The sequence below is a fragment of the Globicephala melas genome, chromosome 15, assembly GCF_963455315.2.
Source record: "Globicephala melas chromosome 15, mGloMel1.2, whole genome shotgun sequence".
NCBI lineage: Eukaryota > Metazoa > Chordata > Mammalia > Artiodactyla > Delphinidae > Globicephala > Globicephala melas.
The window spans coordinates 35,075,985-35,098,503 of NC_083328.1; the positions used below are offsets into that span (position 1 = coordinate 35,075,985).

Below are 22,519 nucleotides of genomic sequence, written 5' to 3' on the forward strand. Positions count from 1 at the left end.
GCGGACGCAATTCGCCGCCGGAGCGCCAAGCGGCGCATGCGCAGGCGCATTGGTCTCCGTTGAGAAGGTGCTGCGGCGGTGCCGGAGGTAGGAGGAGCCGGGCTTTGGGGCCGGGAGTCTGCACCCGGGAGAGGCGGTACAGGCACCTCGGGTCTTTCTCGCTCTTCTGAGGGCGAAGAGGCTTTCTCGCCCGCCGCCAGCTGCGGTTAGAGGCAGGACCCGGGCTTGGGTGGAGGAGCCCAGGGCTGTCTGAACGGAAGAGGGGTTTGGGGGGGTCCGGATACCTACGGGGCATAGCCCGGGGGTCTGACTAGCGATCGGAATTCGCCGTCTGTCTTTATAGCTGCCAGAGTCCTTGGCAGCCCTTCCCCAGGTGACAACCCGTGTGTTGGGCGAGGCGGGGGGTCAGCCCCGCACCTGCCCATTCTTTTTTTCAGCGTCTGCGGTGAGCCCGGCCGCGGTAGGTACACAGTCCCCAGCCCTCTGGAAACTTGCCGTCTCGTAGGATCCATTACTTCCTTCAGCAGATACTGATTGAGCACCTATAGGAGATGCACCGTTTTAAAGTAGTATCGGCAGAGATGTGGCGACTCAGGGCAGTGTGGAGAGTGGAGTTTGTTCTAGCTCCGACATCCAACAGTTTGCTTGGCCTAACGTCCCAGGCGCTCGGACACGGATTCTCCCTGCAGTCTTCTCTCTCACAACTTTCCTCTTCGCTCCCTATTTTACCAAACTATTTGCAGTTAATTAATTCAACAGATAACTATCGAGCACTTATTACAAGTCATGCACCTTGTCAGCCAAAGAGAATACAAAATAGAGATGAGTGTGTGCCCTCCTGAAGTTTTGAGCTTAGTAGGGAACAGATAACAAGTAAATGAATAAAAATATAAGAGCTGATGCCCTGGAACCACACTGCCTGGATTTGATCCCAGCCCAGCCACTTGAAAAGCTGTGTCAACTTGAGTCAGTTCCTCATTCTTGTGCCTGGTTCCTTGCTGTAAAGAAAGGGCATCAATAGATTGTACCCAGTAAAGTTGTAAGTATTAAACGAGTTAGACTTGTAAAGCACTTGGGACCACTGCCTGCATACAGTAAGCATTCAATAAATCTATTACATGTGATTATAACTTGTGATAAGTACCATTGTGAAAACAGTGTGTAATGACAGAAAATAATGGGAGTGGAGAGGGTTCGCTTAGACAAAGACAGAGAGCAAGCTTCTCTAAGGAGATGTAAGATGAGAATGAGCCAGCCATGGAAAGTAGATTTTAGGTATGTGTGTCTGCCCAGCTTTGGAAAACTAGGTGATTAATTGGATTACTTGGACAGTGGAGATTTCATTATGGTATTTGAAATGAACTTTCTACCACTGGGTTATTCAGTTTTGATTTCTGAACTCCACTAAACTGCACCAATATAAATAATCATGCCCATAAGGCCCAACCTTTGCATATGAGGAGCATTCTAGTCACCTGGGTTAGAAGAGTTGCTGGGGTGCGAGAATGGATGAAAAGTGACCTATTTCTGATTTAGAAAAATTGGTTGTATCAGTGAAAGAGAGCCTGCTATGTTCCTATCTTTTGTTTCTTCGTGAGCGTTCAAGTGCGTATTCTCTCTTTTTCTCTCTCATTACATTGCTTGCTGATAGAGCCTCTGAGAGCTGGAGGCCTTGGACCAGCACAGGCCTAAGAGATAGTTTTTCTGGATTCCGGGGCCATCTTGTTTCTGTGGTGACTGCTCTTCATGGGATTTATTCCCTAGGCTTCAATAAAACTATACTCTTCCAAGATGCACGCATTTTTCTGCCTGTGGAAGAACATGCTTTGACAGGTTTTTAGATCCCTCTCCCCTGTTGTGTTGTGGTAGCCTGTAGGACAGTTAGTTTGTGCTAACCAGGCTATAGCTGATTATTTGACAGGGGTATTGTTCCTCTGGAGACTTTTCTCATACCCCACATGCTCTTGTACCGTCCTGGAAGAAATGGCATAAAATGACAATATCTGTCTAGTTACACTTAGATGCTTTTGGTTTTCCACGAGTGAAAAATTAAATGAATCAAATGTGCTTTATCACCATGGAGATCTTGGAGAATCACCTGAGCACCAAGGTCACATGTACTCTCTCAGAGGCATCTACTGGACAACAGAAGCTCTCAGCTGTGAACTTTAATAAAGGTAAGCTTTAAACGTGCTGTTTAACATAGGTTCAATTTGAAGAAAGACATTTTAAATCATTATGGCAGTGGGGAGCAGTACTTCCTGCTCAATTGTGCAGACTCTCCAGGTACCTCAGTGAGAAGTAGAGAGGAGCCATAATGAAGCTGCGAGTACGAACGAGGCCTGGCTAGGCTCACACTCGGGTTCACTTTCTCATCTGTCCACATGCCCCCAGATTGACCCTCACTCCTCCGAAGACCAGCCTGAAAGCCTTGAAACCCGTCAGATGATGGATGAGTCAGACGATGACTTTAAGGAACTCTGTGCCAGCTTTTTCCAAAGGGTGAAAAAGAATGGCCCCAAGGAAGTGTCGGGGGAAAGGAAGACACAAAAGGCCTCAGACAGCATCCAGATAAGAAGCAAACTGAAAAGGGCCAAACCACCTGCTTCCAAGAGCAAAACCCTTCAAGGCCCCGCTGAGAGAAAAACTCGCTCTGGCAGCCAGGTCCTGCGGACTCAAAAGCAAGGGGCACCCAAGTGGCCAGAGAGTGAACCGGCTCCCCCTGAAAATGGGGAGGGAGGCGTGCATGCTTCTGCTGTGCTCCAGGACAGTGCATGGAGCACCCAGACAGGTAACCAGCTGAAACAGCTGCCAAAACTTTTCCAGAGAGGAAACCAGAGGTGATTTGTACTATTTTAAACCAGGGGTCGGAAAACTTTCTGAAAAGGGCCAGCTAGTAAATTTTTTTGGCTTTGCAGGCTGTACAGTCTCTGTCGCAAACTACTCAACTCCCTATGACAGTATGTAATAGAATGGGCTGTGTTCCAGCAAAACTTCACTTAACAAAAACAGGCAGCCAGCCCGAGGACTGTAGTTTGCCAACTCCTGTTTTAAACAATAGTCATAAAAAATATAACCCGTGTGAATTTTCTACATGATATATTTGGGACCCTCTCCTCTTTCAGTTTCCTATTAATGTTTACATCACGCAGTTGACATGAGTTACATGAACATGAAAATAATGCTGCTTCTCTCACTTCCTTTTTTTTTTTTTTTCTCTCACTTTCTTGAGTTCATTCCAAAGTGGTTAAGTTGCAGTGGGCCAGCCAGTTTGGTTAGGCTGCTGAAAGGTAGAACGAGGGTGCCGTGTGGGTTTGAGTCCCAGGAGAATATTCTCGTCCTTCCTTTCTCCTCCAAGCACCTTTTATTCTTTGCTTTTTCTTCTTCTTTTTTTTTGGTTTGTTGGTTTAAAGCAGCTGTCTTATCCTGCTGCCCTTGGTGTACTAAACCATATGCTTAGCATACATTCTTCATGCAGAACTGAAAACCAGCCTTGCATATATAATACAGCACAAGATCTTTGGGCTCCTGAGTTCTGTTTCTAAATTTTTCTCACCTTCACTTCCTGATCTTAAATAATATGTGGTCAGCATGACCTCCCAGTGCAGTGGTGGTAAAGAAACTGTTGTAAGGCGTCGTTAATGTTGCTGAAACATTACTGGTCCTTCATGTTCCCTTTGAGAGTCTAGTGAAAGCTATGCTTGATTTCCCCCAGAACACTGCACCCCCGAACACACCTGCAAAATTGACATATAACTTCAGGGGCTTCGTGGATCCCCCCCGGAGGTCATCTACAGACACCAAGTTAAAGGAAAACTTCTGACCTAGAAAGATATAAGTGTTTGTTATTAATATTTCTTTAATAACAGCTTTATAGGGATACAATTCACATTCTATAAAATTTACCCTTTTAAAGTGTATGGCTCAGTGATTTTAGTATATTCACAAGAGTTGTGCAACCATCCCTCCTACTTAATTTTAGAACATGTTCACCATCTCAGAAATAAACCCCATGTTCAATAGCAGTCACTCCCCATGCCCCCTCCTGTCATAGATATTTATGACAGGGGTATTTATATTACCACAAACAGTGAGGTTACCAAAAAACAATCAGTACTATTCACACTTAAGAGTTAAACCTAGGGCTTCCCTGGTGGCGCAGTGGTTGAGAGTCCGCCTGCCGATGCAGGGGACACGGGTTTGTGCCTCGGTCTAGCGGCTGGGCCCGTGAGCCATGGCCACTGAGCCTGCGCGTCCGGAGCCTGTGCTCCGCAACGGGAGAGGCCACAACAGTGAGAGGCCCGCATACCGGGGGAAAAAAAAAAAAGACTTAAACCTAAACTAGTCAGTAAAGCACCCCTTTGAAACTTGAGGTGTTTGAAACTTTGGAAGAGTCTTTGGTTCCTCCGGCTAGAACTGATGCATATGAATGTTTTCCTCCTTGCCAGAGGCCGCTCCTGACAGCCGCTCCCAGCCCCCTCCTTCCTGTCTGACTGCGATGGTGCCCAGTCCCTCCAAACCCCGGGCGGCAGAGCTGGTGCTACAGCGAATGCAGCAGTTCAAGAGAGCAGACCCTGAGCGTTTGAAACATGGTTCAGAAGGGTGCTCCCTAGAGGCTGCACTTGAAGAAAACGTCCCAAAGGGCCCTCAAGAGATGATGGCAGGGAACGGTATGATGGGAGTCCTCTGTCTTCCCAACAGGGTTGACTTTTGGGGAAGGGAGTCAGGAAGGAGCCCGTGTTCATTGCGTCTCTGCTGGGGGTGGCGCTCTACCTTTGCCACTCTGTCTCGCCAGAGAACAGAGGGTCCCTTGGGTCATTTCTCACTTAGCTTCTTTGACAAGGTACCACTTCCTCTTTTTTTTATTTTGACTTTTTATTACAAAATTTTCCCATTCATAAAAGTCAGAAAAATATATTACAATGAAGTCCCTATGCCCTCAACCTATATTTAACAATTGTCCACATTTTGCCATACATTTTTTTATGTCTCTATAAATATACGTTTCTTCTGTATCATATGAAAGCAAGTTATAGACATCATGACGCTTCACTCCTAGATTCTCCTATATAATCACAATACCATAAACACAAGTGATTCCATAACACTGCCTGGTATCAGTTCACATTCAGATTTCCCTGGTTGTCCCAAGGATAGCTGCTGTAGCTGGACTCCTTCTCTTTCTGAATGAGGATTTGTCACACACATGTGGCTGTGGCTCAGTAGTCTCTCTGGTCTAGACTGTAGACCAGTCCCCTTGTCTTGTCCTTGTTTTTTCACAATACTAACTTCTTGAAAATCCAGGACAATTGTCTTTGAAAATTCCCCCCTTTCTGGATTTGCTTGTTTCCTCCTGCTGTCATTTAACCTTTTCCTGCAGGGAAGTGCCATGCACTGCATGTTACACCACCTCTTGAGGCTTGTAATGTCAGGTGGTACTACACTTTATCCCCTAAACAATAGGAATTTTCATCCCTGGTGAAAATATACAAAAGGAAAAGAAATAGAAAGAAACTGTATTGACAGACTTACAGCTAGTGAATACATAGTCTCCTGGTACTGTACCTGCAGATTTCACCTCAGGATTACTGAGGATTCTCAGGCTACCCCAAAGGTCCATGCAGGTGACATAGTGATGTGACATCTGCTGTGGCGTTGGTCCTTGGTCCACGTGGCACCAAGGGGTGCAGAGGAGTCACTCAGCCAGTGCATAAGCCCAGCACCTGCCGTACATGCGACTCAGTTGTTTCCATAAATCATCACATCATACCCAGGAATACTCAGGAGAGATAAACCATTTCTTTGTTTAAAAAAAACATAGGACCAAAATGAAGTATGATGCTTTTCTGGCTTTGTTCTCAGGGCATATCCCTCACGAGTGCCGAGGGTCTGCTCCAGCAACGTCAGATGTGACAGAGGGCCACAGCAGTGGGCATGACCACCTTGAGAGCCATCTCAAGATTGGAGTCAGTCCATCCTCTGGTCTGATGCAGAGAAAAACCAAGAATGGCATTTCACTCTGACCTGGTTCTTCTGGGATGGGCAAGAAAAAGTCAGAGTAGTAGGAAAGGTTGAGCTTTGAAGAGAAAACTTAGATTTTTTGGAATAGAAGCCTTATAAACCTGGAATGCCCAGGGTTGCTGACTTTAGCAGAGATGGGAAAAGAAAGGCAAGTTCTTTAGTACCTTGATGCTCAGAGAATGGTCCTGGACCAGCAGCATCAGCCTTGCCTTGGAGTTGTCAGAAATGCAGAATCTCAGGCTCCACCTGGGCCCCCAGAGTGCCAGCCTCCGGACCTGCATTTTAACCAGCTTTCTGGGGGTCCCTGTACCTGTTAAAGTTTAAGGAGTACCCTTCTCAGGGACCCACTAGGTGTCCAGTCTCCCTGGAAGGGGCCACGCATGAGCCAAGTGGTGCCAGGTCTGGATTCCTCACGACACGCCCAGTGTCTGTGCTCCTCGACATCTGAGGATAAGCTGGTCCTCATGGGTCCTTGTGCCTCCACAGGGTCTGGGCCCAGGCTCCCTGCCACAGAAAGCGACGCTGCAGTGGCCTTGGCCCTCCAGCATGAGTTTGGGCTAGAACGGGCATCCGCACACAACGACAGCCTGGAGGAGAAGGGGTTGTTCTTTTGCCAGATCTGTCAAAAGAACCTCTCGGCTATGACCGTGACACGGAGGGAGCAGCACGTGAACCGGTAGGAGCAGCTCGGCCGTCACCTGTCTGCGGTCACCTCTCCCATGGGTGTGACCAGCTCCGGGGCTCCTGTGGCCATGGTGGGAATCTTGAGATAGTACCTCAGTATCAGTGTCAATCTGTCCTTGCTTTTCTTTTTAAACAGCTTTATTGAGATATAATTCGTATACCATACAATTCACCCATTTAAAGTGAACAATAAAATCGTGTTTACTTAATATATTGACAGAGTTGTGCAGCCATCACTACAATTTTTTTTCCTGTAAATTTATTTATTTATTTATTTTTGGCTGCATTGGGTCATTGTTACTGTGCACGGGCTTTCTCCAGTTGCAGTGAGCAGGGGCTACTCTTCGTTGTGGTGCACGGGCTTCTCATTGCGGTGGCTTCTCTTGTTGCAGAGCATGAACTCTGGACATGCGGGCTTCAGTGGTTGTGGCACATGGGCTCAGTAGTTGTGGCTCGCGGGCTCTAGAGTGCAGGCTCAGTAGTTGCGGCACACGGGCTTAGTTGCTCCGCGGCATGTGGGATCTTCCCAGACCAGGGCTCGAACCCGTGTCCCCTGCATTGGCAGGTGGATTCTTAACCACTGTGCCACCAGGGAAGTCCCCACAGTCAATTTTATAATATCTTGTCACCCCCAAAAGAAACCCCAGACCCATTAAGCAGGCACCCCCATTTCCCTCTTCAGCCCCTGGCAACCACTGATCTGCCTTATGTCTCTGTGGATTTGCCCGTTCAGGACATTAGTGGACTCACACAATATATGGCCTTTTGTGTCTGGCTTCCTTCACTCAGCAGAGTGTTGGCAAGGGTCATCCATGTTGTAGCTGTGTCAGTGCTTTTCTCCTTTTTAAGGTTAGATAATATTCCACTGTATGGATGGACCACATCTCATTTATTCATTCATCCATTGGTGGACATTTGTCTCCACCTTTTGGGTTTTATGAATAGAGCTGCTGTGAACATGCTTTCCATGTATTTGCTTAAGTATCTGTTGTTTTTTTGTTTTTTTTAATTTATTTATTTATTTTGGCTGTGTGGGCTCTTCGTTGTGGCACTTGGGCTTCTCTAGTTGCAGCACGCGGGCCTAGTTGCGGCATGTGGGATCTTAGTTCCCCAGCCAGGGATGGAACCCAGGCCCCCTGCATTGGGACCACCAGGGAAGTCCCTTGAGTATCTGCTTTCAGCTCTTTGGGGCACATACTTAGGAGTAGAATCACTGTGCCATATGGTTACTCCCATGACTCTATGTTTAGTGTATCCTTGCTTTCTTCAGACACCTTTGCTAACAGAAACCTGAATTCAATGTCTGGAGGCTGACTGTAGGCTGTGTGGAGGGATCAGCTCAGGGGGAACAGGCTTTGTCCCACAGCACGTCCACGCTGATATGAATCCCTATCTACGATCATATTACCAGGGAGGGTGGTTCTTCTACCTTTGCTGTCTTCCTCCAGGTGCTTGGACGAGGCTGAAAAGGCACTGAGACCTTCTGTGCCTCAGATCCCTGAATGCCCAATTTGCGGCAAGCCATTTCTCACCCCAAAGAGCAGAATCAGTCACTTGAAACAGTGTGCAGTGAAGATGGAGGTTGGCCCGCAGCTCCTGCTCCAGGCCGTGCGGCTGCAGACAGCTCAGCCCGAGGGGGCCTCTGGCACACTGGCATCAAGGTGAGTCAGATGAAAAGGAAGAAAAATCAAAGTACTCTGATTTGTTTAAAAAAAAAAAGAGAAAAGGCCTTTTGTAGTGTTGGAGGACAACAGAGCCCTCTCTGATTCTGGAGATTAAATATTTTGGGAGGAAATTGGGCATAGTCTCCACAGGGACTGAGGAGGGGACAGATCTCTATCGTCGGAGGCTTTGAAATGGACCAGTTGGATTGGACTGGTTTCCACGAGGGCCTTCCTGAGATTTTCCCATCCCCACCATCCTGAGCAGCTAAGAATTCGATAATTCTCTTCACCTCATCCATTTTGTGTGGGGTACAGCATGGCTTCCAGCTCAGTGTAGTCCGATTTTCATACTATTAATGTAAGATTACTCAGCATAGCTCAACAAGTTGATGAGACAGAACCATAGGCCTATTTTTTTGCATGAATTAAATGCTTAAGTGTTTGAATAGGAGGCCTTGCTGATACCCAGAAACAAGTGCTTGGCATGCAAACCACAGGCAAACAAGTGGCAGAGGGTTGCTTCCCTCCACATCGCCTCTGCCGCTGTGGATGCCTGGGTAGGTCCCAGTGTTACAGGGAACAGAGTAGCACAGGCCCTGGACTTCTATAGGTTCGGGACTTCTTTCTCTCGGCAGCTCTTGAGGGCAAAGGGAAGGCTGAGGGCAGTGGCTCTGTTTGTTCCAGCCATTGCCTTGCACACAGGTGATGGGCCTCTGAAGGGGGCCAGTGCTGAGACTGGGTGGTCGATTCTTAGCTGCAAGCCTGTCCATATTTTAGCACATCAACACTAGCATCACAGATTCAGAAGCCTTAAGTCCTTAGAATAGATGTCATCTAAGCTATTGCTTGCCTTTTGGCAGGACTAGACTGAAGCTACCTACTCAGATAAAATATATCTGCTTTTTAAATACCTCCAAGAAGTGTGTGGGTCCTTCTGGAAGGTTGTTAGAGTAGAAAACCACAGCAAACGAAGAGCCTTGCCTGCCATACGGCCCAGCCCAGAGTGTTTTGACTCTGGGGTAGTCAGAGCTCCCCAGCCAGGGCACACATGCTGGTGAGAGCACCCCACTTGCTCCTGCACCCCTCGCATGCTTTCACCTCAGCCCAGGCCCTGCCCGCTGGGCCGAGGTATAGTCTGCAGCAGCTGCCAGCAGGGCCTGGAGGTTAGGGTGGCTTCTTCCCCTCTTGGAGGCTGTGGTTATCATGCAGGGTTCCCAGGAGTTTGGAACTGAATTAGGGCTCGCTGAGATCTCTGAGGTGATACCTGCGATTCCGGAGCCATCCCTGGCCCGGTGGAGAGCACGAGCTTTTACTCAAACCAGAGGTGCTTCCCGCACACTGCCCTGAGGTGCAGGGAAGGTGGTCCTGGGTCTGCAATCTCCATCTGTCTCACCTTTACCTCCCACCTCTCACCCAGACTGTTGGAATTCACCAGGCAGTGTAGGTTCTCTCCAGCCAGAAAGTCCTTTAAATAAATATCCTCCAACCCAAATGACATGTTGCACGTTGACCTCTGAGTCAGCTGACCACATTGGTGGCCTAACCTGGGAGGCCTTTCAGGCCTTGGGCAGAGGTGCCACCCTAGGGCCCCTGCAGGAGGGAAGGAATCTTTTCACGGCCAATGTGGCCGGGTCCGCCTCAGGGCATCTGAGGTATGGATGGGCAGAAGTGGGTGGAATCCGGGGAGCTGACTCCACCAGAAGGGTTTGGCCATGGCTGGGGTATGCGGGTGCTGCTGTCAGCTTTGTGTGTCTGCCAAGAACCCTGCTGGGCAGCATCACCTGGAAGGACCCAGACCCTCCCGTGTCTGGACTGTGCTGAACTCATGGCCCAGGATCAGGCGAGCTCACGTGAGGCACAGAGTGAGCGCAGTGACTGAGTACAGAAGCCGTTGATGCTTCTGTTTGCACATTTATCCCTTTTCTCTCGCGCCCCCTACCAAGGAGAAAGGGTGAGCCTTCTCGGGTCCAGTGGGGACCACCTCAGAACAGGAAGTGCTCGCATCTCTAGCCTCACTAACCTTTCGGTGTGGCTGCCTTTTAAGCCTCAGGGATCACGCTGGAGGTCTGAAGCGGAAGGGAGCCACTGCCAAGAAGGAGCCGCAGAAGAGGCGGAAGGTCGCCAAGCCCGAGGCGCCGTCCGAGGACCTGCTGGTGGCCATGGCTCTGTCCCGGTCCGAGATGGAGCAGAAGGCTGTGCCGGCGGCACTCAGGCTGGGAAACGCTTTTTCTGAGAGGACGAGACCGGGAGCAGGTACGTGTGGTCAAGGGTGGTGCCGGGGGAGCCTCGCCACACGGCAGCCGCTAAAGGAGCAGCTGGAGGCCTCGGGGGGAGGATGACTCCATGTTGCTTCTGTTTAGCTCTAGAGAAGAAAAGTCGCAAGAAGAAAGCTCCCGTTACGCCCCCGCAGTTGTTAGTCCAGGACGTGGAGACCACAGGGAGACAGATGGAGGATCGCGTGGCCCAGCTCTTGGCAGAGGAGCTGGAACTGTCTGGCACGCCACCGCTTCCTGCGAGCAGAATTTTTAAGGAAGAGCTGGAAAAGAGCAGGCGGGGTCTTCGACCACCTGGAGGAAAGCAGAACTTTCTGTGGGAGGGCAGCGCCCTGACCGGGGCCTGGGCTCTGGAATCCTTCTACACGGCCAGCCTGGTCCCTCCCCTGGTGCCCCAGTGGCCCGCCGAGGTGTGCTCCCTTCCAAGCTGGCACGGGTGGGCTCAGGAGAGAGGGTGGCGGCAGAAAGTTGGAGGAAGATGGGAGGGGGGGGAAGCCAAGGAGCATCGTGTGTGGTCTAGCGTGTTTTCTTTGCAGCAACCAGATGGTTCCCCTGGTAGGAACAGGGAGACCACTGGCTCCCAAGTGTGTTATGTTCCTGGAGAGTTTAAAATGCAGAGTCCCAGGGCCTTCTCCCGGACCGCGTATGACCTGCTTGTGATGGGGGGCAGGAACCAGACTGGCCTATGCAGGTGTCTGGAATTGGTACTCACCCGCTTGAAGCAATTCAGACGATACTAGGAGGGCGGGGGCCCTGGGAACCCTTCTGCAGATGTGGAGGCCACAGGCATGGCCTCTGCCGTGACAGATGAGCCTGCTGACAGGTGGCAATGGTGACAAGCTTCCCAGGGTCGCTCTGGGCTGGGGCTCACACCCTTGGGGAGCCTGCTGTGGTGGCTGCACGCTCACTCTGGCTCTCCCACTTCTTTCAGGGCCTCACACAGGAGCCTACGCTGCCACTGGAGCTGCCTGAGAAGCCAGAGCCTGGCGTGCAAACACCCCTTGCCGTCCATGGCACCCGCCCTGTGGGCCATAGCCCCCTGAGCCCAGCGCCCTCCGCCAGCCAGAGGGAGCATCAGGCCCTGCAGGACCTCCTGGACTTGGCAGGAGAGGGGCTGAGCGCCAGCCCATGGCCCTGCAGTGGGGGCCCGGCCGGCTCAGGAGGGGCCACAGGTGAGACACTGGCCACTGGGGCCTGTTCTCCCTGGGACCAGGGCAGTGAGAGCTGCTCAGATCCGATGTTGCCAGGCTCATCCCCATGTGACAGGGAGAATGTAGTCTCACTAGGTGCTTTCATTTTTCCTCAAAGGTAAATGTGATTTAGGTGAGTTTGTCACAGTCTTCCTTCAACTTTGACCAAGGACAGAGCCTTTTGCCAGAACGAGTGGTCATGAGGGCTGATTTCAGCTCTTTCTCTCCCGAGTCCCTCTCTGTTGGGAGGGGGTGGTGGTGCAGGTGGTCTGTGGGCAGTTCGTTTTCCATGAAGACGTCCTCGGGTCAGCCTAGGTGATGCTCTTTCCCTGGTGGTTGATGTTGCCAGGAGGTGCTGTTCTTTTAACCTGCGAATCCTCCTCTCAGGAATGGACTTGTCGCCCAGCAGCCTTCCACTGACTGGGTTTGTCCTGCCAGACAAGGAGAAGTGCCTGGAGAGGAGCAGCCAGGCTTCGGTAAGAATGTCTGGCCCTGTCCCGGCTCCATCCATGGTCTTGGCCGAAGGGCTTGTTGTGTGTTCAGTGCTGCCAGCTCACTGCCAGCCTCCAGGCCCCTGCTCGAGTCCACTGATCCCCTTGACGGGCTTTGAACTGAGCGGGTCTTTGCCATGAGGCAGTTTTCCCTTTTGTTGCTGAACCCTGGGGCACCTCAGTAGCCTGGCCCTGGGAGCCTGCTCTGTCCTGGGGCCTGGGGAGCACCCCTGCTCGGTGAGGGTGCCTCACTTCAGCCGACGGCTCTGTGCATCCATCTCTCAAAGTTCCATTCACTCGTTCAGGACTTGCTGTGCCCTCATGTGTGAGTCCTGGAGGCCTCCAGCTAATAGTTTGTGTTCTATGTTGGTGACAAATTGGGTTAGAAGCTGGGTTTTCCTTAGGGTGGGTGTCATCCCGTGAGTGCATTGGTATCAGCCAAGCACTTCTCACCAAGGTCTCCCTAGAGACGTGGCACGTGTCAGAGAGGGACACGGAGCTCCTCGGCCTGCCCTGTAACTGCTTGGGCTCAGGTCCCATCTGTCATGGCAGGCTAGGCTGGTAGCTTCCTGTGGGGCCGCACACCGCCTGGCCCATGGAGCCCTCAGCAGGTGCTGATGCTGCCGTCAAGCACACCTCTCCATGGGCTGGGGCTCCCATTTAGGCCAGGGAATTGGGTGTGATGGAGATTTTTAGAAAGGACTGGGTTTTGCTGTTCTGTGTCCCTGAGGGCCTAAAGGTAACTTAAAGGTGGAGCCCAACATTGGACCTTGTGGGGAGCAGCACGAGGCCCTGACTGGCCACCTGCACCCCGTCAGTTGGGCCTGCACAGTTAGGTGGGTGACAGGCGGCAGTGGCCGCTCTCCCCCTCTCATTTCAGCTCGCCCTCGGTTTGCTGGTGGCCGACTTCAGTGCCATGGTCAACAACCCACACCTCAGCGACGTCCAGTTTCAGATGGACGGTGGGGAGGTGCTTTATGCCCACAAGTTTGTGCTCTATGCCCGATGCCCACTCCTCATGCAGCACGTAAGTGTGCGGTCAAGCTGCCTCCCCACCCCCTTCCCTCCCCCCTCCTCTCCCTCCTCCCCTCTTCTTCCCTCTGTGCCCTGCCTCTGCCTCTGTCTTCCTGCCCCCTTTCCTCCCCCAACCCCGGCTCTCCTCCCACTGCCCTGGAATGTTCTTCCTCTGTTGCCATCAAGGTTATGCTTCCATGGAGAAGACAGGTTTGAGGTCAGGAAGCTCTATGAGGAGATGAGCTTTGGGAAATATCAGATTTCTTGTTCTGTTGAATAAAAATCCTTTTCTCCCCAGAATTGTTTCCTTTTCCTCTATTTGCATAATTGTAAAGTGTTATAATCAACCTTGTTAAGCTCGAGCTACTGCGACATTTCTGTGCCATTGTGCATTTGACTTGAACATCGCATTGCAGGAATCCCAGAAACTGTTGTCAGTCTCGTCAGAAAGTTCTAGTGCCTTTGATATGCCTGTCAAGAGGGGACTGACTGGGTTCTTGAGCATCTATCACTGACTTGATTTTGGAAACAGACAAGTTTTGTGGCCTAACCTGCAGAATTCCTGGCCAACTAAATGGAGCGACACTGGCTAATACCTGTCCTGGGACAAGCTCAGAGGCTCCCAGAACCTCCCTGAGGTCTGTTTCGCCCCAAGTCACGACTGTCCGATCGGTAACTCTTCTGCATGCGTTTCTCCCTCAGGTAAACAGTGAAGGCTTCTTTGCAATAGAAGATGGTGACATGAGGACCCAGCGCGTTCTGCTGAGTGACGTCAGCGCTGAGGCCGCCCGGGTGTTCCTGCGTTACCTCTATGCTGCGGACACTGCCCTTACTCCCCACCTGGCCCCTGACCTGAGCTCTCTGGCCCACAGGTCCGGATTGGTCTTCCCATTTACTTCACAGCTTTTGACATTAACTGACAAGGATTATCTGGTTGGTGGCCCGTGGGAAGGTCAGGGCTGAGTCCTTCCTGTACCTTTTAATCCCCCGTTTATACCCGGTGGTGACCTTGAACAGGGTGTATTGACTGGAAGTCTGGCCAGAATGAACACTTGCAGGAGAGCCAAGTGCCGGCTGAGGAGGGCCCCGTGGCTTTCGATCCCTGGGCGTGGTGAGAGGGTGGTCCCAACCTCAGCCCCCAAACACTGCCACTCCTTGGTGGTTCTGCCACCAAAGCTGAACAACAGCTGTCCTTTCCCAAGTCCCAGAAAATGGAAGTGAATAGGATGCTTGATCTAACTCCCATGAATTTGCACCTACCTGGTTTGTCCACACCAGTATCTCAGGAGAGGTGGCAGGTAGCTCAGCAAAAATAGGTGTTTTATTTCCTGATAAGCCTCGAGGGCCTCTGGGATGAAACCTTGTTCATTTCTCAGGTGTATTATTGGGAAGGATGGGCTCAGCCTCTGGAGTTTCAAAGGTACCAATTAGACCACAGAGCCATCAAGCAGGTGGCAGGCTGGTGTGGCCCTAGGCCTGGCTGACCCGTGACAGGTTTGGGTGTCCCGGTTTGCATCAGTCACAGCGCTTTGGGTGCTCTCCCGGTCACAGCACCACCCATCCCTGCCATCTCCCCTCAGCCTGCACTTGGGCCTGCACAGCAGGGTTAGTGGCCCTCCTTGAAGGCTCTGTTTCTAGAACTGAGCAGCCTGGGGCATAGCTGGGCATGAGCACGGGAACCGTCTCCATAGGGGAGCAGGGGAAAGGCCAGGGTGAATCATGGCCGTCCTCCCCGTGAGGGCTCCTGCTCCAAGCCTCCCGCACCTGGACACCCAGCTGCCGCCTCTGCGCAGGGTGGGGTGACGCATGGCTTTCCCATTGCAGGTTTGGCGTGACTGAGCTTGTTCACCTGTGCGAACAGGTGCCCGTCCTGATGGATGCAGAGGGTGGACAGCAGAAGGAGCAGGAAGACGAGGATTGTGAAAGCAGAGTGGAGACTTTCCAAGAACTCCTGCGGTTGGTGTGGCGGGGTGAGGAGGAGGAAGCAGAGGCTCTGCTGAAATCCGAGGGCCGAGAAGAAGACAGAGAAAAGGTGAATGAGGCAGAGATGGAAGAAATTTATGAATTTGCAGCTACTCAGCGAAAGCTGCTCCAGTGGGAGAAAGCTCCAGCGATGGAGGAAGAAGCTGACCAGCTCAGGGAGGACGGTCCAGTTTCTGGGGGAATCCTCACAAGCGTTCACAATAAACAACAGTCAGAAAATGCAGAGCAGATGGAATCATCTGGGCAAGGAAGAGATGAGGCCCTAGACAAATGGAAAAACATGAGACAGTCCACGCTCCTGTCCCCCGGGGACCGGGGTTTGGACAGGGAGGAGAACGCAGAGTCCCCAGAGGAAGCACTGGCTCTTCCCTACTCTTCCAGCCCTGCCCGGGGTCAGGCAGAGAAGCAGGAAAGCACCTTTTTGTGCTCAGTTGATGTTGATGATGATGAACAGTCCTTTTCATCGCCTCAAGCCGGATACCCTGAACCCTCCCAGATGACAAGTGATCGCAAGGAAGGAAACTGCACTGTATGGGAAAGGGAGATAGAGAGTTCCCATCCCCCTGCTCGCCAGCAGGCACCTCCCTCACACTCACCCTTCTTCCCATCACAGCCCCATCAAGGCAGGAGTCCCTGCGGGCCACATCTTCGTTCTCGTCACACCAGTGACCTGTCCCTGCCAACACCCCAGTTGCAGGGCACAGCTTCCAGGGTGGCCTCCCAGAACTCATCACTGAAGCCAAAGAGGGCCAGAAGCCTTCCCATGTCACATAAGGATCCAGGCCAGAAAGACAAGGAGTGTAGTTCCGTGTTGGAACACAGAGGTAAAGGGGTCCTGATCTCCCCAGAAAAGTCACCACCCATGGATCTAACCCAGTCAGAACCTGGCTGCTTGAGTGCCAGGTCTCAGAACTCTCCATCCAGCGTGAACAGAGAAGATGAGGTTATCCTTTTATTGGATTCAGATGAAGAGCTGGAGCTGGAACAAATCAAAACAAAGTCAGGTTTGAATGGTCCCTCGGAAGAAAGGAAAGTTCTTGAAGTTAGCACCAAGTCCTCTGAGCTGTTTTCCATCATCGACCTTGATGCAGAGCAGGAACCTTCCCAAAGCCCACCAGGAAGAGAGCCCACGCTACAGCAGGAGGTGGAGGGACCGCTGGGGAACCGGGGCTCTGTCGGGGGCAGAGGGACCCCCCAACTGTTCTGCGACCCCAAGATCAGTGGCGACGAGGACAGCACGACAGATACCTCGTGGCTGGTGCCTGCCACCCCACTGGCTAGTAGAAGCCGCGACTGTTCATCGCAGACCCAAATCACAGGCCTCAGGTCCAGGCCTTCAGCAGACCCACTGGCTCAGCCCAAGCCCAGGGCCCTGTTAGAGAACAGGGGTGAACCGGAAGCCATGAGTAAGTTTTCGGTCATCGTGCCTCAGACATCATCCTCACTCCTGGGCCCCATCGCTCCCGGAAGCCCTGACAGCAGAAGGCAGGTCTGCAGAAGCCCGTCCAGTCCCCACCCCAGATGCCACCAGTACTTTTCTCCTCTGGCTCCCCGTCCCGGCTCAGGAGGCCTCGCTGACCTCACTGGGCAGTTCCAGAGGCACCCGCCGCCTGCGCCGAGCCCAGGGGTTCAGGCCACTGCGAGTGAAGTGGTGGAGGTTGAGGACAGTGAGGAGGAGCAGGAGGTGGCCTCCCAGAAGGCGAGCAACATCCCCCTGCTGGATAGTGACCCCCCGATTCCAGCCGACAATTGGTGTTGGCACGTGGAGCCCCTCTCACCAATTCCAATCGACCACCTGAACCTCGAGTGGACCGGCCCCCTGAGCACCAGTAGCCCTGGCAGTAGGGTGGAGGGAGCCCCGGACAGCGGTGACTGCCGCTCCCCAGCACTGCTGGGCACCACCCCCATCCGAGGAAGCTGCACTGGCCAGAGGAAGCCTCAAGAGAAATCCCCTGGGGCTGGCTCCCCTGGGAGCAGCAGGCTGAGCTTTCTGAACTCAGCTCTGTGGGAGGATTGGGATGGAGAAGAACAGAAGCCCCCAGAGGCTCCTCCTCTGCCCCAGACACCAAGCGCGGATGGAGCCCAGAAACTGCAAGAGTTACAGACGCCAAGTGAGTAATGGGAGGGTGTTGTCTTTTACACTGTTTTACACTAAGGGGCGTGGAGGGTCGTAACGACAGCGCGGGGCAGTGATGCTAAAGGGCCTGCTGACCCGTGGCCAGCCCTCCCCTTGCCTGCCTGACCCCACTCCACGGTTGGGGAGGATCGGCCTGCTGTCAAACATATACTCCTTAGCCAGTAAGTCAGGGCTTCCTAAACCTGCCTGGATCCTGTGGCTCGCCTGGGTACTTGTTCAAGATCCCTGTCTGTGGCTCCGCTCCAGAATAGTGGACCAGCACCTCCCGAGAGGCTGTGATAGGCTCCTCAGGTGCACCTTAAGAGCAAACGTGTGGTTCCTCAAGTAGTCAAACACAGAATTGCCATTACCACCAGGCAATTCCACTCCCACGTATACATTCAAAGGTTTTGAGGTCGGGACTCCTGTATACAAATGTTCACAGCAGCAATATTCACAACAGCCAAAAGGTGGAAACAACCCAAATGTCCATCAGCTGATAAGTGGATAAAGAAATGTGGTCCATACATACATACAGTGGAATATTATTCAGCCATATGAAGGAATAAAGCACTGACACAGATACAGCAGAATGAACCTTGAAAACATGCTGCTCAGTGAAAGAAGCCAGACACAAAAGGCCACCACGTATTATATGATTCCTTTTATATGAAACATTCAGATGGACAAAGCCATAGAGACAGAAAGTAGATGAGTGATCACCAGGGGCTTGGGGGGAGGAGAACAGGGAGTGACGAGCATGGAACTTTCTTTGGGGGATGAAATGTTTTAGAACTAGAAAGATGTGGTGGTTGCACAACACTGAATGTGCTAAGTGCTACTGTTCACTTTAAAATTTTGTTACGTGAATTTCATCTCAATTAAAAGACCAGATGGGGTGAGTGTGGGAGGTCTGCTGTGAGCCTTATCGGCCCCACTGGTGGAGGGACCCCACTTCCCAGCTCATTTCAGTCACAGGGGAAAATCAAGGCCCCTGGTGTTGGTGTCGGCCCCTTGAGGTGCTGCTGCCCCACCGCTATCCTCTCCAGCTGGACTGATCCAGGGAGAGTCTGGGAAGGGACCAGGCGACACTGAGCCGTGACTGGTGACAGGGAAGCAGAGCCTATGGGCAGAGCATCTGCCTGTGTCCTGCTATTTCATGTCCCCCTAAAATCTTAGACCAGCTGGGCATCACTAACCAGTGCTTTCAGCCTTGAGTGGGCGTCAGAATTGCCTGCAGAGCTTCTTAAAACACACGTGGCCTGTCTCTACCCCAGAGCTGCTGCTTCAGGAGGTCTGCTGTGTAACCAAGATTTTGCATTTCTAACAGGTTCCGAGGTGGTGTGTGAGAACCGCTGCAGGAGACCTGAGACCAGGGGACCTTAGTCAGAATCTGAGGGGAGATTCATGAGGGTCACAAACTCTCTGAAATGATATAAAGAATCTTGTGCATTTTTCACAAGACAGATCCTGTTGTTTTCATTGGCATCTCAAAGGACTCCATGCTCATAAACAGGATAAGAACCAAAGTCCAGATGTACTTAAGTTGTCCCTAAGTTGTCTTTAAAATACTGATTTTTTTTAATAACAGCATTATTGAGATGTTATTCACATATCATAAAATTCACCCTTTCAAATGTACTATTCAATGGCTTTTTAGTACAGTATTCTACAACTGTCTAATTCCAGGATGTTTTCATCACCCCAAAATAAATCCCATCCCATTAGCAGTCGCCCCACTGCCCCCTTCACCCCAGCCCCTGGCAACTGCCTACCTGCTTTCGAGCTCTTCACAGCATCAGCACCACATAAGCCCGTGGCCCTCACCGCGTGCTGTGTGATGCTTTCCAATGGGAAGATGTGACTCCAGAGTCAAACAGTGAAGGGTGGACATCCCTGCTGTCCTGGAGCGAGGGCAGCGCTTCTCTAAGTGACACTATCAGGGTCAGAAGAGGCAAATCCAGGGCCCTCGTGCTGAAACGTATGTTTCTTTTGTTCTACCCAGAAGGTGCTAACCGGAAGAAGAACTTGCCCCCCGAAGTGCCCATAACCCCAATGCCAAGGTATTCCATCATGGAGACCCCGGTGCTGAAGAAAGAACTGGACAGGTTGGTGGTGTTCTGGAAAGCTTGCTCTGAGCAGACCCTCCCTCCTGCACCTATGTCCAGGCTTAGTGAAGTGGGGAGCAGAACGGCACCCTGGGCTCTGGTGGCAGGAGCCTCTGGCTGGTGGGGGGGCGTGCGTGACTCCCAGCTCTCCACATACTGTTCCCCAGGTGACTTAGGGCCAAGAAATGACACTCCTCCAGGTCACCCATCAGGTGGCAGGTCTCCATGTGCCATGTGGATGGGAATGGTACCCTTGCCTTAACAGTTTGAGGAGGGAGAGCTGATTTTTTAAAAGAACATCAAAACTCACATTCCAATGAATTCTGCTGTTTGCCTTGGACACTGGGGAGGTCACTGCTACCACCACCACTCAGAACTCAGGGGGAATGGCCTTTCTGGAATATTCCTGAGTCAGCTCAGTGGGTATGCAGGATAGATACCGACCTCTGAATGCTCTTAAGTCAGGCATTTAAGATTCAGTTACATAAAGCCACTAGTTTAATTCGTTAATACCTGTTTGCTCTTTGCTGACGTTCATCTGTTTTCCTATTCAGGTTTGGGGTCCGCCCTCTGCCCAAACGCCAAATGGTCCTGAAACTGAAGGAGATATTCCAGTACACTCACCAGATACTGGAGTCAGACTCTGAGGAAGAGAGCCAGTCCTCACAGGTGCCCTTGGAGGCTCCTTGCAGCCAAACTTACACCACCAAGACCTCTAAGCCTTCAAGGGCAGCTGGCCGCACCCAGCTGGAGGCCACTTCTGGCTCCGTTCCCCAAAGGTCCAAGGGACCTGCTAAGACCAAGGGCCCCCAACATCAAAAGACACAGCCTGGTGGAAGGGTCCCTGCCCTGAGCACGTCACCAGCCAAGGAGGGCCCTCCAGGCCCTGATGGTGACACCCAGCTACCGGCCTCCCAGGAATCCATGGCCACCTCTGTAGACAGCAGTGACAGCTCCTGCAGCTCACAAAGGTAACCAGATGGAAGGACAGGGCCACATCCTCTCTCACAAGCAGGGCCAGCCTAGCACAGCTGCCCTCGGCATTAGATTCTGGCTGAGGGTGCGATCCCGCTCAGGCCTGCAACTAGAGTGCCAGGGACACAGCAGCCTGGGGCTTCCTACTGCCCTGGGGGTCGTCCATGTGCCGGGCTCCGCAGGGGACAAAGAAACACACTCCTTCCCTCAAAGGGGCTCCTGGTCTCGGGGTGGAGGCCGGAAAGAAGGGGTGTTGCTAGGTGTTATTGTCTGGTTCTTTTCAGTTCTTCCTGTGACTTTGGAGCGGCCTTGGAGTCTGCAGGAGAAGATGAGGAGGACGAGGAGGGTATCAGTGCTTCACAGGCGGCCATCCAGGTAGCGGCCACAGAGGAGGCCGTGAGGCATTATATCTGCTCCAAGCCAGCCCTCTACCGCAAGGTCCTGCTGTACCAGCCCTTGGAGCTGGCAGAGCTACAGGCCGAGCTGAAGCATCAAGGCATCCATGTGGCCACGGGGAAGCTGCTGGACTTCCTGGACACCCAGTGCATCACCTTCACCACAGCTGCCGCCCGCAAGGCAAAGCCTGTGAGGAAGAGACGGCAGCCCATGAGCAAGAAGACGGGGGTCAGAACCCGCGGGCCTGTCCCCCGCCCCCAACCCCAGGCCATCAGCACCCTGTGAGGGTCTGCAGCCCCCGTCAGCCAGCCAGGCCCCCACAGTGTTTCTGAGCTTTCTGACCACACTGCTCCCCCTGTGAATAACGGCAGCACCAACCCAGATCGGCTTCCTCTTGACCTCATATCCTAGAGTGGCCTTTGGAGTGTGTCATCTGCTGGATTTAGGGGCCCTGGCCCCTCCCTCCATTGGTGCCCACAGTTTGTCTCCCTTTAACCCCCTTGGGCCCCATGTGTTTCAGAAGGGGGTGGGCCACTGCCAGCTGGCCAGGGCAAGGCCTGATTCAGCTGCATTTTCCACTCTCTTTGCCCACCAGTCACAGGTGTCCGTGTCCTGAGGTGGATGTCTGGGTCCAGGCTGCCCCTGCCCATGTCTTCCTTCTCAGCACTTGGGCTGTAATCCCAGCCTCCACCAGCAGACCAGCTGTCCACAGGCCCTGAACTGCCAGGCCCCAGGTGCTCTGCTGGCCCAGCTGTCCTGCCCAGACACCTGTCATTGTCACCAGCAGTCTTTGAATTGGACAGTACAGAAGGCCCAGTACAGCTCTGAAGCCCCCCAAATAAGCATGTTCTTTGTTAACTGGTTCCACCAGTATGTAGCCGCCTGTGGAGTGCAGGTGAGGGCTGGAAAAGAAGAAAAGTTTGGGTCTCTGTGTCCTTGTGAACGTCTTGTCTGTTTTAAATACGGTGCAGTTCGTTTTATATCGTGCAATAAAAACAAAAAGCCTTTATAGAAACCTTCTGGATACTGTACTCTAGAAAATAACGAGGGAAACGGGCCGTGGGGAGGGGACCCACAGTGCCCCTGCTGACCCCACACCCGTGTCTGCCGAAGGCCTGTGCCTGTTCTCCATCTCAAGGCGGAGCCCAGGCCTGCTGCTGCTCATTCCTCTGGTTCTTAGGTACTCATTCATCTACACATTTGCGCCCCCACCCCAAACCCCACACGCCTACAGTTAAGAGCCCTCAGCAGGCGCTGAGCTCCCACCCTCGATGATCCAGGAGAGGCCGAGGCCCAGCAGCATTGCCCGGGGTTTGTTACATGCAGGCTTGGGCCGCCCATACCCACTGAGTCAGAATCTGCATTTTAACAGGATGAGTTTATGAAGCCTGCTCTGGCCTGTGTGCTGGGCCCTGTGGAGAAAAGGAAACAGGCCGGCACTTCCGGTCATCTAGTGGAGAAGACAGACTGGCCTCTCCTCTGTGCCAGCTGTGAGGGTCAGTGCTCAGATGGCCCAAAGGGACAGCTTCCTGGAAGAGGGGGTTTGTGAACTGGGCCTCAGCGGCGTGCAGCATTCAGGGAGGCGAAATGGGGCTTCTTGAACA

At 52.5% G+C, this 22,519-nt stretch overlaps 1 protein-coding gene and 1 long non-coding RNA gene across 4 annotated transcripts in view; one reads left to right on the forward strand and one right to left on the reverse strand.

Annotated features, from left to right (window-relative positions):
• The first annotated feature begins 45 nt into the window (after nt 1-45).
• Nucleotides 46-21,914, forward strand: SLX4 (SLX4 structure-specific endonuclease subunit). 3 transcript variants are annotated; one of them, XM_060284219.1, is made up of 16 exons: nt 46-87; nt 2,084-2,177; nt 2,395-2,791; nt 4,449-4,670; nt 6,508-6,697; nt 8,154-8,366; nt 10,414-10,622; nt 10,730-11,052; nt 11,574-11,814; nt 12,220-12,308; nt 13,204-13,350; nt 14,040-14,209; nt 15,162-17,431; nt 19,442-19,544; nt 20,099-20,515; nt 20,804-21,914. In XM_060284219.1, the coding sequence occupies exons 3-16, from the start codon at nt 2,446-2,448 to the stop codon at nt 21,198-21,200; spliced, it is 5,337 nt and encodes a 1,778-aa protein (XP_060140202.1). In that variant the 5' UTR covers nt 46-87; nt 2,084-2,177; nt 2,395-2,445; the 3' UTR covers nt 21,201-21,914. The 3 variants fall into 3 exon arrangements, with proteins under 3 accessions (XP_060140202.1, XP_069899634.1, XP_030704309.1); XM_070043533.1 differs by lacking the exon at nt 46-87 and having other exon boundaries at nt 94-2,177; nt 19,445-19,544; XM_030848449.2 differs by lacking the exons at nt 46-87; nt 2,084-2,177; nt 2,395-2,791; nt 4,449-4,670 and having other exon boundaries at nt 6,554-6,776.
• The window catches only part of LOC115848090 (uncharacterized), a 42,923-nt gene continuing 39,616 nt past the window's right edge, over nt 19,213-22,519 (reverse strand). Inside the window, exon 7 of the long non-coding RNA XR_004037578.2 lies at nt 19,213-21,102. This is a non-coding gene — a long non-coding RNA (uncharacterized lncRNA). The remainder of the gene's footprint in view (nt 21,103-22,519) is intronic.

Excerpts from the sequence above, each read along its gene's own strand:
- SLX4 (XM_060284219.1), top strand. The coding sequence starts at position 2,446 with ATGATGGATGAGTCAGACGATGACTTTAAGGAACTCTGTGCCAGCTTT. Across the intron at positions 11,053-11,573 it reads TGCCCCAGTGGCCCGCCGAG|GGCCTCACACAGGAGCCTAC; the intron begins GTGTGCTCCCTT and ends CACTTCTTTCAG. Across the intron at positions 12,309-13,203 it reads AGAGGAGCAGCCAGGCTTCG|CTCGCCCTCGGTTTGCTGGT; the intron begins GTAAGAATGTCT and ends CTCTCATTTCAG.